Source organism: Pholcus phalangioides, unplaced genomic scaffold, assembly GCF_987345545.1.
Source record: "Pholcus phalangioides strain wild (caught in Gottingen) unplaced genomic scaffold, Ppha-v1.0 ptg000008l_1, whole genome shotgun sequence".
NCBI lineage: Eukaryota > Metazoa > Arthropoda > Arachnida > Araneae > Pholcidae > Pholcus > Pholcus phalangioides.
This window is the reverse complement of record NW_028301601.1, coordinates 55,401,454-55,414,363: the sequence shown is the minus strand read 5'-3', so window position 1 is coordinate 55,414,363 and position 12,910 is coordinate 55,401,454. Positions and strand designations below refer to the sequence as shown.

General features: G+C 33.8%; 1 protein-coding gene across 2 annotated transcripts in view; it reads right to left on the bottom strand.

Moving 5' to 3' along the window:
• Nucleotides 1-2,770: 2,770 nt before the first annotated feature.
• The window catches only part of LOC149084554 (protein SSUH2 homolog), a 28,841-nt gene continuing 18,701 nt past the window's right edge, over nt 2,771-12,910 (bottom strand). Inside the window, exons 7-12 of one of the 2 annotated variants that reach the window (XM_089234979.1) lie at nt 12,500-12,687; nt 9,364-9,443; nt 8,361-8,453; nt 7,370-7,472; nt 6,776-6,880; nt 2,771-5,126 (exon numbers count right to left, since the gene is read on the bottom strand). In XM_089234979.1, coding sequence (XP_089091105.1) covers nt 4,980-5,126; nt 6,776-6,880; nt 7,370-7,472; nt 8,361-8,453; nt 9,364-9,443; nt 12,500-12,687 — 716 coding nt within the window. In that variant the 3' untranslated portion in view covers nt 2,771-4,979. The remainder of the gene's footprint in view (nt 5,127-6,775; nt 6,881-7,369; nt 7,473-8,360; nt 8,454-9,363; nt 9,444-12,499; nt 12,688-12,910) is intronic. The other variant, XM_089234978.1, reaches the window with a different exon arrangement.

The following is a 12,910-nucleotide window of genomic DNA, read 5'->3' as shown; positions in this document are numbered from 1 at the left end:
TTTCTTCTTGGTTTTGTTCATGTTTTTTCTTCCTTGAAAATTATTTACAAAACAGAATTTTTGTGTTTCTTTTCCCTATGGCTGTGATATGGCTTTCAGGATGAAAATAATTTCAGGTTCCAAAGAAAATGATTTGCGACAAAGAGATGAAAATGCATGAAATTTTTTTCTCCTTTGAGATACATGGAGCTTTTTGAGATAGTGAGGTTCTACTGTCACACTCAAAAATCTTGAAAGAAATGAATGACTGAATGATGATTCATGTATAGTAGGTACAATGGTTCACAACTTTGTGCAAGAACTTGTATAACAAAGAAAAATCTATGTATTTATAAATGGACAAAACCAAAACATTTTGATCATTTCTCATAACATAAATCAATTGAAAACTTGATTAAAACTTACAGGAAATTTTTTATAAGCATGTGAGAGAACTTAATTGGAATATCATTTTCGAACATAAAAAACTTACGAATCTAATATTTCCAGTAGAAACATACAATATCCTCTTTCTCCTTAATAAGCATGCTCTCAATCAAGAAAAATATTCTTTCTTCAAACAAAACAATTCCTTATCCTATCTCGGAATTTTGCAGGAAGATATCATAAAAAATAGAATTTCCATAATCAAAACTGATGTATATACGAATAGAAAACATGAATAAATTTCTATATACATAGCAGTTATTTTTGGATATTGTAACCACCAAAGGGATAGACAAAAACTAAAAAGTTTCAGTAGCAACAATTTGAAATTTTGATCCAAGTATAAATAGGAATACACCAGCATTTCTCAGTCCATGCTAGAATATCACTAGGGAGTTCACGAGAAATAGTAATTAATAACAGTGCCAAATGGTTCCTGAAATGTACTAGGACAGTGTTTCTTGACTGCCTTGATGTGATTGTTGACTAACAAAGGCAAGGCCGTCAAGAGCATCATGGGCCTCCAGGCCAAGTAATTTTTTTAAGGACCTTTACCTGGCAAATTCTCGAAAAATTCAACTACTTCTCTTTTTCTGGAGTCTCTCTTCTCTTGAGGTACCTGGGTGGGCCCATGCGTTAAGATGGCACTGAATGTTGGGCCTCAATATTAGTCATGGTGAACCATCACAGAATTTCTCTATTTTTCCTGTTTATCAACCCAAATCCCCATTCCAAGAATTTTGATTTGCTGACACCATTTATTGCTGAATGTCTAAATCTTTCAAGGGGGGGGGGGGGGGGGGTTTAGCTACAAAATAAAAATTAACCAGGCAATGGTATTTCAAAGGGTGAGAACCATAACAGGCTAATACAGAATTTTCTCAAAAATTGGGGGGGGGGTTAAATTTTTTTTGTTCTGAAGGGGAGGGGGGTTACATTTCCCCCTCTGCAAAATAGCACTATAATCTGGTACCCCCCCCCCCCCCTGCATACAACAATGTAGGGAATCACTGTCCTAGGATTTTCTTAGAGCCTCCTCACACGGGTATACTCAAATTGATCTTCAGTAGCCTCGACTGGAGAGTCGAGTTTACCTGTTCTCTCTTACACAGTGGTACTAAAAGAAAATCTCAAAGCCTCGGAAAATGAGTATAAACAAAACAGTATTTAGTTCATTTCCTTATTTTCCTGTATCTCACAAACTGGGATAGTTATTACCCTACATGATTATCTTCGCTATAAAAGCCAAAATAGGAAAAATTATAGGCACATCCATACATTGAAAAAAATATTCATTGTAGTTATGGCCACAGAATTAAGGAAATCGGATTCCAAATTCATTGCATTCTATGTAACGAGGAAAGAAATTTATCTGGTATTAATCAGGTTTATTATTCCTGCCAACATCACAATGAGGGAATGATAGATAGGCTTTGATGAGTGACTGATAATAATCCTTGTGTGAGGTAAGTCATTCATAAATATTCATTATTGGGAAAGAGTGGTGGTTCTGTGAGATGAAGCTTTATTTTGATAAAAGCTGACTATGCTCTTGTTACCACACAGAGAGAAAACAATATAACTGCTTCTGTCTTGGAGGGATACAGGGTTTTCCCATATGCATACTCCCACATGCACGTGTGTGCATGACCTATATTTACATTACACACATTCCAGTCAAGACAGCGATATGAAGGAGGGGGACAGGGTAGCATTAAGGAACGTTTCTATAGGAAAATGCAAGTTAAAATTTAATGTCAGTCACTCCTCGTACAACCTAGACGACAAAAATATGAAGGAATAATTCATGAGCGGCACTACAAATGCGATGTTCGACTAACATGTCAAGTTGCTAGTGACTCAATCGGGTAGGATATCTTGTCGCCAGTATCCTCGTGTGAGGAGCACTATAGCAATGTGCAGGTTGGATCAATTGGCTATAAAGTCTCCTATTACTCGCCTGCCATTCATATATACCCATGTGAGAAAGCCCTTACTTTGTAAAAGAACATGGTTCTTGTCTCTCCCCTCCCCATATTACACCCAAAAAAAGGTATGATTTCGGGGGGGGGGGGGAACTCCACAAGAACTAAAGGTAGAGAGAAATGTTGGAATAGACCTTTAATTTAATTATTGTACTTGCAGGTATCAACAAACAAGTGAACTTCTGTGTATAAGCAGCTGATTCAACCATGGTACACATTTACAGTACAACCCTTTAGTAAAAATATTTAATCTTAAAATGATTTTGATTCATCACTCTTCCATCCGATAAGCTCTTTCAGTAAAATATGAAAACTTTGAAACTTATTATTGTATAGAAGGAAAAAAAATATATTTTTTTGGAAATTTGAAAAATCGTACCTTTAAAATAAGAGAATTTTGCTCCATACTTTTAAAGTTTCAATACCTTTGCAATAACATGTATATCATGATACTGGGAATCATGCTTTTTCTCTCTTTTCCTGGGAGAGTTTTTCTCCGTTTTTTCCACTCAAAAGCCAATCTTCTTATTCAATCAGTCTACAACTAATATCTATTTATTTATACAATATTTTTGGCCCTGAGACTTATACAAGAGGATGCGATTGAAAATGACAAAGATATTGTTTGATATTGGAAAAAAAAACTAGTGATAGTGGGGGATTCTACAATAGAGCTTGGGAGTTTGTTCCATTCACCAATGGTATGAGGAAATAAGCTGTATTTAAAGCAGTCAGTAGAAGCAAAAATAGGTTTTATTTGGCCATACATGCACCTTATGCAGAATTTCCAAAGAATCTGTACATGCCGGAATGTGTGTGCATGTCCCTAACATTTCTGTTGTCAGAGTTGTGCTTGTTTCTTGTTCTTGCTGGAGCTGCCCGTCTTCCATTTTTTTGAAGTGAAGATGGTAAATGCTTACATTTTCACATTATTTGAGTATCATGTTGTAGACCTGTCTATTCTCTGCAGAAAGACTGGCTTGTTTTTAATCAACCACACTTTGCCGTCAATGGGATTCGAACTGGATCCTCATGACGAGAGTCCAGCATGATGCCCACACAACCACACAGCAGCTCAATCAGAGACCATCAAACCCACTTGCACCCCCCCCCCTTTACCTCCAGCTATTTTTTTTTTTGTTCTCTCCTCCATTTACTTACATGTGACTATGGTGAATATGATTGTGTGTTTGTTGCAGCTGAAAATTTTGAAATGTGTAATAGTTTTCTCACAATTAATTGCCTCTTCACAATTATACTCATCGTACTATCCTACAACTTATGTAAAATTAAAATTTTAAAATTTATTTAATTCTTAAAATTTTCTTGTGCCAAATCTGAAATTTTACTTAAACAGATATTAAACTCATCAAAAGAATGGACTGTAGTTGAAACACGAAAATATAATTTTGAAGAGTAATTTCACTTTTCACCAAAATTTTGAGATGTTTTGTAAAACAAGGGAGTATTTTTTTAACAGCAAGAAATAACTCTACTAAAAAAATTACCTGAAATTTGAAGTAGTATTTTCACTCTGCAACAAAATTTGGAGTAAAATTGAATTTTGATGCATGAATTACACACCTAGAAGTGTATTGGCGAACACTGGTTGAAACATAGAAAAATTGCGTACCTTGTTTGTATGTGCATGAAACTGCCCAACAAAGCTTTCTAACCCCCATCTAACAGTTTTGAAAACCCTGAAATAGGATGTTCATAATTTTAAATATTATGAGTGCCCTTAAATGATATTATTATATATATTTTGTAATTATATTCATATCCTCCACAGTCCAAAAAGTCCACCTATCTAAATGAAATGCTCACAGACACCTCAAAATTAGTTCTATAAATGTTGTAAACATTTAGTAGTAACTCAATAGGTTGGCAGCAACTAATTTTAGGCAGTACGACAGTTAAAAACAAACGTAAAATTCAGAGTTTCTTTTAAGGACTGAGGAAGTGTTGTATAAACCTATTTTGATTCTATTTTTTTTTAAAATACTTTCATATGCTAAAAAACAAGCTATCAGTAACTACGTATTTAATAACTGAAGTATATATTGAATTTCTTGCATCAAATTTTCACATTTTGAGGTTAAAAAAAAACCCATATACTTTCATATATATATTATTTTGATAGGTGGAAAAATAATTAAGATAGTGTTTGTTAGATCAATCTTGGAAGAGAGTAGTTCGATTTTCATAACTTGAATAGATGTTATAATGTAATTGAAATTATTTGTCATTTCATTATCGATGTTGGTATGCACAGAACATCTGTTTGGACATCTGATGTTTAAAACTAACTAACCTATTTATATTGCTTTTCTTATTTTTTTGCTCTTACTGGCTCAGTCTCTTTACATTAAATTTTTGATAAATAAATTAAATTACTCTTTGATCTTTAGGTTTTCAGCAGGTTATAGCAGAAGTCCACAATGCAAAATACTTTACAGTATCACCAATAGTTTCAGTTTTTATATGAGTTCAACTGTGAAATGGGCATGTCAAAAAAAAAAACATCATGATAAGATACATTTTCATAAAAAAGGAAAACACGAAATTTCACAATATATTACAACACCAACAACAGCTCTGTGGGTATCTTCGAAAGTACACCTTGTTCTCAAAACCATAGACATAAAACACATCATTCTTGTTTTTCCAGGTATAATGCACTTCGGCAATTGGAACAACTCTCAAGCAATGGCGCTACAATAGAAATTATAAGTGAATATTAGCAAATATCTATTAACAAATCCATATCAATTAAAATTTGTAAATCAATACATAAAAATTTCAGTAAAAGATTTTATTCGTGGACATATTTCTGATGTATATATGCAAAGTTTATGATAAAATATATTAACAGTTTGTCTTTGTCTGAAAATATGAATATTTTTCAAATAGGAAAAAGTATTAGATGCAGTAAAACCATAAAATTAAAAAAAAACTATAGTAGCATTTTTTGCTGAATAAGAATGCTTTTACGTTCAAAATACCATTGAACATAAAAAAAATTGAAAAAACACTGAAAATATTTTGTACTAATCAAATTTTATTTACTGATAAAACACGAGCACAGGTTTCCAACATCTTAGTTTCAGCAGAGTAGTTTGATGGTTATAAAACTATAAAGAATGAACCCAAAAAAACATGAATGTTTCTCAAAGATGTTTTTATTGTAAACACAAATGAAAAATTTTACAGCTTTTGATACCACAAAACGCCAAAATAACTCCGGCTGAATTCTAGATTTCTGTTGAAAACCCCTATTTAGAGTGGCGTTTCCCTATCTTTTTGAACCTAAGGACCAGTTGAATATTTGAGAAAATTTTATGGAGCAATTAACTAGAATTAAATTTTCAAGTCTGCTTGCGGACGACCTATTCCATCTTTACAGATCATAGGTTGAGAAACACTTCTGCAGAGCATTGTCAACTTGTGAGCAATCAACTAAGATGAATACAGTATTACTGATTGTTGAAGAGCCTCTTGACCCAGAATCACTTCGAGAAATTTTGAACTGAAGAATGAAGATTCCTTTATTTGAAAGATAATATTAAACAAAAAAAGGCCTTTTCAATATAAATTATGTGGAACAGGCAGGGGCAGCTCATGAAGGAGATGCGAAGGCACGCGCCCCCTGACAATTTCCAGTCATTAATTCAATTTTTCAAACGTATTTGATACTAACTTAATAGAAGGGAGAAAGGGGATTGTTAGCACAGGTTATTAAGCTAGTTTTGGCTGTGCTAAAAAACATGCCGCGATACTGATGCCGCCATCTTTCTTTTCTTTTAAATTAGAATATATTTGAGTATAAAATAATAATATATATTTATAACTTCATCATTAAACACCTTCTAAATTAGAATACAATATTGAAAGAAGAGTGTGAATTCTCACAATTTATGAAAAACCATTGCGATGTCAACTGGTGAACCTAAATGATGATTTTCAACATTGTTAAAATATTGATTAGGCTCACTGCGCAAATTATTTACATCAATGTTGCATTGATACAGTATTATTATTTTTGTACTGCATAGATATACAACAGATAATTTAAAAAACAATTCGATAAACAAAAATAAAATTTTTGGAATTCTGTGCAATACTATATAAATAGTTGACTACATATTTTCACCAATAGATGGCTGTAAATATTTCGAAATCTGCGCCTCCCAGAATACCCGACTATGAGCCGCCACTGGGGACAAGTATTTCGTTTGGTTTTAAAAAAATTTGCCTCAACAAGGTTCAACTACATTACTGTTTGAAATAATTTAAGAAAAAGAGTTTTTAGTTATCATTATTTTAAAAAAATTTCAAACACGTACATTTTCTGGAAAACTCACCTGTCTCAGTATCCTTTCATTGATAAACTGATCCTTATGTCTTTGAACCAGATTCCTTGATGCTTGGTTTATGTGTGAATCACTTGAATTTATCAGAGGCCACACCTGTTAAAGTTAATGCAATGTAAGTGCATCTTTTACAATGATGTGTGATTGCATGTGATATTTTAATGAATACTTGTAAGTTAATATTTGATGGATTAAATACTGAGATAATGCTGAAATATAATTTTAAAAAATGTCTTGAGTGATTTTGATTTAAAAGAATTTCCTAACATCTTTAAAAACAAACATATACAGTACTCCCTATATAATCCGGCCATACGCTGGTCTGGTCTGTCCAGTAATCCAACATTGAAGAGGGAAGTGTGTCTGTGTACAGTATGCATAGAAGTTTATGTTATTTAAAATGTTTTCTTTCCTTTCAATTTTTCAGTAATCCAGCGCAACCCTGGTCTGATATAGGTATTGGATTGGTGAGATGCTAGCCATACAGTTATATTTAGAATATAATAAAACCAAGTTAGAACTTATTTTTCGTTCCTTAAAAAAATACAAATTGTTGTCATAAACTTATAATGATAAACTTAATACCATTGGATTCTCTTCAGAAAACACAACATCGCCTGTTACTTTGCGAACTTCATCTTCTGGAATACTTGAAGAATCAGATATATAATCATCATAATGATTTTTCCTGTGAATTAGGAAGAAAGGGGGGAGGGAATTATAATCATAGTTAATTTTTTATTACATTTAATACAATTTGGTTTTCTTAAATCGTTATAAGTAATAAAATGCAGTTGAGTCTTCATATTAAAAAATTGTTTCATCCCATCAAAAAAAAAATTATACATTAAACTTGTTGAAAGAAATAATTTTCAGTCAATAAAAAAAATGTTGATGTTTTGGTAAATGTTTCTACACAGAAAAAAATTTTATTTAAGAGGCTAAGTATTCAGTTTATATCAAGCTTTATAAAAATCATTATATTTTTAGAACGAGGTGTGAATGTCTGAACATTATGTTTCATCCTTAGAAAGAGACGATTGTCTTCAAGTTATTTCATTCACATCATTGTGATATTTTCATGCAAATCTGAAATTATTCATTTTTTTAATTTTTTTCCAGCTACTTTTGGAAATGTTCTTCAAGGCTGCCTCATAAATTGAAATTTATGTTACCCTAGGGTTTCTTAACTTTTTCAGATCTCTACTGTAGATGCCACAAATATTTTGCATTGTTCTGCAACAAGCTCTCAGTTGACAAAATGTTGTGTATTAAAAATTCCCATAAAAATAAAAAGTTTTTTTTTAATTCTTACCAAGATTGTTCTGGCGATTTACGTCACAGTTTTAAGTGTATTCTGTTTTGGGGGCGGAGGCGTAGATGTAAACAAAACATCTGGTTTAATTTCACTTGAAGCATGGCTCTTAAGACCAAAAACTTTTTCTAGTGGTTAAACTTAAGTTAATCTTAAATATGCATTCAGAAAATCAGATATATAATGTTTTTGGATTCCCTTTTCCCTTACTCATTGTAAGGAAACATAAAACTACTTGAAAATAAAATGGTTGGTGCTTACCACGTAGCAGTAAGCTCTACATATCCTTTCAGCTGGCAAAAACCATCACACGTCTTGCATTTCACCTGGCCGGTACCTTCACATGTATTACATCTGGAAAACATGAAATGCTAATTTATGCAAATTGGTATGAACACGTGTAAATTTGCAAAAAGTTAAGATATTAAGTTTTCATGGGTAAAAATATGCAATATATTCATAGACAAATTGGCAAATGAATGGAAAAGAAACAATTATATTCTGATCCACAGAAACCCTCATATCCAATAAAAGGACACTATTTTACATGCTTCTATCTGCAATCTTGTTTACTCATGGGCCAAGAGAAGTCAGAATTTCTAAAACATCTCAATAATTTCATTAAAAATCCTTGGAGTAAACCAAACTTATCAGCAAGCTGTACACAAAACCAAAATTTAATCCATTTGCATAATTTCTCTAGCTGTCGCTGCCTAATAATTTCTGGCATGTACTCCCATTTTCTCGCGCATATAATCAACAATGGTTTCTGTACCAGTACAAAGACTACTTTTGAAGAATGTATATACAGTAGACTCTAGATAATCCAGCTGTGTGCTAATCTGGCGTTTTCGGGGGGTTTCATTGAGCATTTGAGAAAAACCCATGCCATTAAGAAGTTTATATTGTTAAATAGGCGTTTTCAACTGATTTCGAGTAATCCAGTGATTTTGGTAATTCGGCACACCCTGGTCTGATATGTGTCAGATTAGTGAGTCTACTGCATACCGCATTAGCCTGCATGCTGGGAAATTCAAGTCAGATTCTGAAAAATTCTTAAATATCCATTGAATTTGCTGAATGCATACTATGATCTTTATTTAACCTCACTTTTTTCGAGCACACTGGGAATGGACCACGACATTTGAAATACTGGTGTCCCTTGAGTTTCACGACATGCCGACTAATGGGAGGGAATACTATGTATATTTTTGTATTTATATCAAATTCATGCACAAATCACAGACGACAATGAATTTTTTACCTCCTATGGCCAGTTGAATTACACCAAGTGCATGCTGACGTCTCTCTGCGTCCAGTTCCATGACAAAATGTACATGAATTCTGAAATTTTCATGTATTTTTATCATTTATTTGAAAACTTTGACAAACAGATATTATCATGCACAAGGATGTATCAAGCAGTTAATACCATAGTTTCTAGAAGAAACATTGTATTACAATAAGCACAGCAAACAGAAAATTGCCTAAAAATACCTGAAACTGGTCAGAGATAGCCAGAGATTTGTAAAAAGGACAGAATCAGGCGCACCACACCGAAGAAATATTTCTTGGTTAAAACTGAAAGTGACCAGTATGGTAGCAAGGGCATGAGTGGCACAGTGTTGAGATACTCATCTGTCACCATAAAGGCTAGTACTAGATTCAAAGGTTAAATCCCTGTGCCCCCAGGGGGTGGCAAATAAGAGTTCTCTCCCTATCCACCATGAGATGAAAACCAATATAGATGGCACCTTCTCAAAATGCACTTTCTAAAAGTCCCCTCTGTGCTCACGAAGAAAACAAAAGTGCAATATGACTTTCTCTATAGAATGTCAAATGTGTAGAAGTCTTGACTGTGTGAAAGTCCTTGTTAAATTAACCTTGAAATAATAAATGCATAGTTGAGGTTATGTCCTCAATGTGTATCAATACAGTGAAACCTCGCTACAATGATACTCAATATATAATGACAAACTCCTCTATTCCCTCTACAACGATATTTTTTCTTGGTCCGCAGAGTATTGCTATATCAAGGTTTCACTGTATATACGTTTTATTGAGCTTTTATAACTGAAAATTTTGAAGAAAAAGAGGAAATGTGTGTAAACACTGTACCGGCAGAATGTCGCACGTGCCTAATATGTTTCAAACACATAAGCATTGCAGAAATTATGATGATTTTATTATAATCAATAAGATGGTTAAATCATCGGGTTGAAAGAACTTTTTTTTTAAATTGGCTAAACATCTACACTTGAAAAATTCATGAAATAATTTGAGACCAATGCACAATCATTTTTTTTTCTTTTTTTTATCATTAGTTGAAAAATAGAATGGCTTGTAGAGACATGTTTGTGCCACATGAAATCAAAGTTGCTTAATATTATTATCATGCTAGCTATAATACCCGGCGCTGCCCGGGTTTTCTTCAATTACCATATTTTCCTGCTTATAATCTGCAGTGGTGCAGTATTTGTGGCGTTGTATTTGTATTTGTATAACCTGGATGCAAAATTTGAAGAAAGAAAAAAACAATGTATAATCCGCAGCAGCATATTATCTGCAGGATTTGAAAAATAAATAAAAACTTACCTTATGATTCAATAATCAATCCATTGGTACACTAATTAATGAAATTTATTAATGAAACAATAGCATTATTTACACATGAAACAAAATTTACAGTTCAATAAAACCTTCAAATCCAGGATTAAGGGAATACTCATCAGACTGATGACATCATTTTCTGAATATTGTCTGCAGCAATAGATAATCTCCTCTCTTTAAAATTATTAAACCACTTTTTTTTAACAGGTAAGGGGCCGTTCAAGTATTACGTCATCATCGATGGGGGTGGGGATGGGGTTTCCGATTTGCTGACTTTTGATGACAAGGGGGAGGGGGGTTTGGATAATGCTTACATCATGTTTGGATGATGCTTACATCATGTTTGGATAATGCTTACATCATCAACCACCTTTTATGAAAATATGAAATATTTTTAATGGCATCTTACTTGGTGCGCCAAAAACGAGAAAAACCTTTCGATAGTTTGTGGGCACTTGAAGTAACATCCCCCCCCCCCACTATTGATAAATGCCCTACAGAGCCACTTTAGTGATCTCAATGTTTTGCGGATCCATTGGTGATCTGGGAACGTGTCCGGTCCACTTAAGTGCTCTGGAAATGTGCCCGGGCCGCTTAAGTGTTCTGAAACTGTGCCATGCATCATTTAAATAATCTGAAAATGTGCCGCGGGTAATTTGAGTGATGTAGAATCGCAGTGGGGGCAGTTAAGTGTTCTAAAACTACGTCACATGTCACTCAAGGGATCTCTAAATGTGTCACGGATCGCTTAGGTGTTCTGGAACTGTGTCTCGGGTCATTTAAGTGATCTTAAAATATGTCACAGGTTACTTAAATGTTCTGGAATTGCACCACGGGACACTTAAGCGATCTGTAAATGTGGCGCTTAGTTCATTTTTACAAAATTAGGTTTGAAGAGGGCGGGCCGTATCAAATAACTCCCAGGGCCATATTTGGTCCGCGGGCCAAGGACCTTTATGTGATTTATCATTATATGGCTAAAAGGATGGGTTGCAATGAATTTATTAAAGATAAATTTTGAGTTCGCAGCCTTCAAATAACATTGAAATTAACAGAAATTGATTATAATAACATATAAAGGTATTTTCTTCTGAAATTTCAATTTAAAAAAAATTATTTTTTATGCATTAAAAAAATAAATTTTTGATCATGGGAAGGGGCACGAGAGAGCCCCCTATGCCCCCCCCCCCGTGTGTCTCTGATCCCACCAATATGCGTTGGGTTTCAGAGAGGCAGAACTGATGACGAAATTTTGCTGACAAGAAGGGGGGAGGGGGGGTCAGAGTTTTGCTTACTTTTGCTGACAAGGGGGGGGGGGGCAAATCAAAAATGGCTAAAAATTTGCTTACATAATACTTGAACGGCCCCTAATCCGTGGATTATACGGAGGAAAATATGGCATTGGGAGAACTGAAGACGTGACAAACCATTATAAAGGCATAAACTATTATATATAATACTGGCAGCATTAAAGAAGGGACAAACCATTGTAAAGACATACGCATGTCTGAAACACATTGCTTGGGAAGCACAGTAACCAAAGTAAACATTCTGAAAGTGATTGTTGAGACCCAGAAACCATTATTGCCCAACATTTTTTTTTCTTCGCCTGTTTCAACCATTTGCCCTGATCTGGTAAATTCTTTTAAAGTAGCCTATCGTTCAATCCAAGCCCCGTTTGGTATATATGCAAAATTTGGCGACGATCGATCTAAAATTGTAGATTTGTATAGAGAACATAGACACACACAGACAGAAAATCAAAATTTTATATATATAGTCAGATTTACCTGCCCCATACCAGTGCAGTTAGAACAACGCACTCTACCATTACCAACACATTCATGGCATGGCTTTATGAATGCAGTGTGAGGAACTTCAACCCGTTCTTTCCCATCAAGAAAATAACCACTGGGTGGAACAAGTACTTGCCATGGACCAGGTGCAGGTCCATTCATTGGCCCATCAATTGGCTGACCTATATATACAAAAAATATTATATCAATCATATGATGGGAAAGAAACAAAAATGTATCCCACAAATGATATTCATGCAATATTAATGACTACTGTGCTATGATGACTAATTTTTGCTTGTCAATCTACTTCATTTTGTTCAGAGGTACTTAGATTACAAGGAAATTTACTAACAAGATTTTCATGCACTCATAAATAATAAACAATGTTACATAAATAAAAAA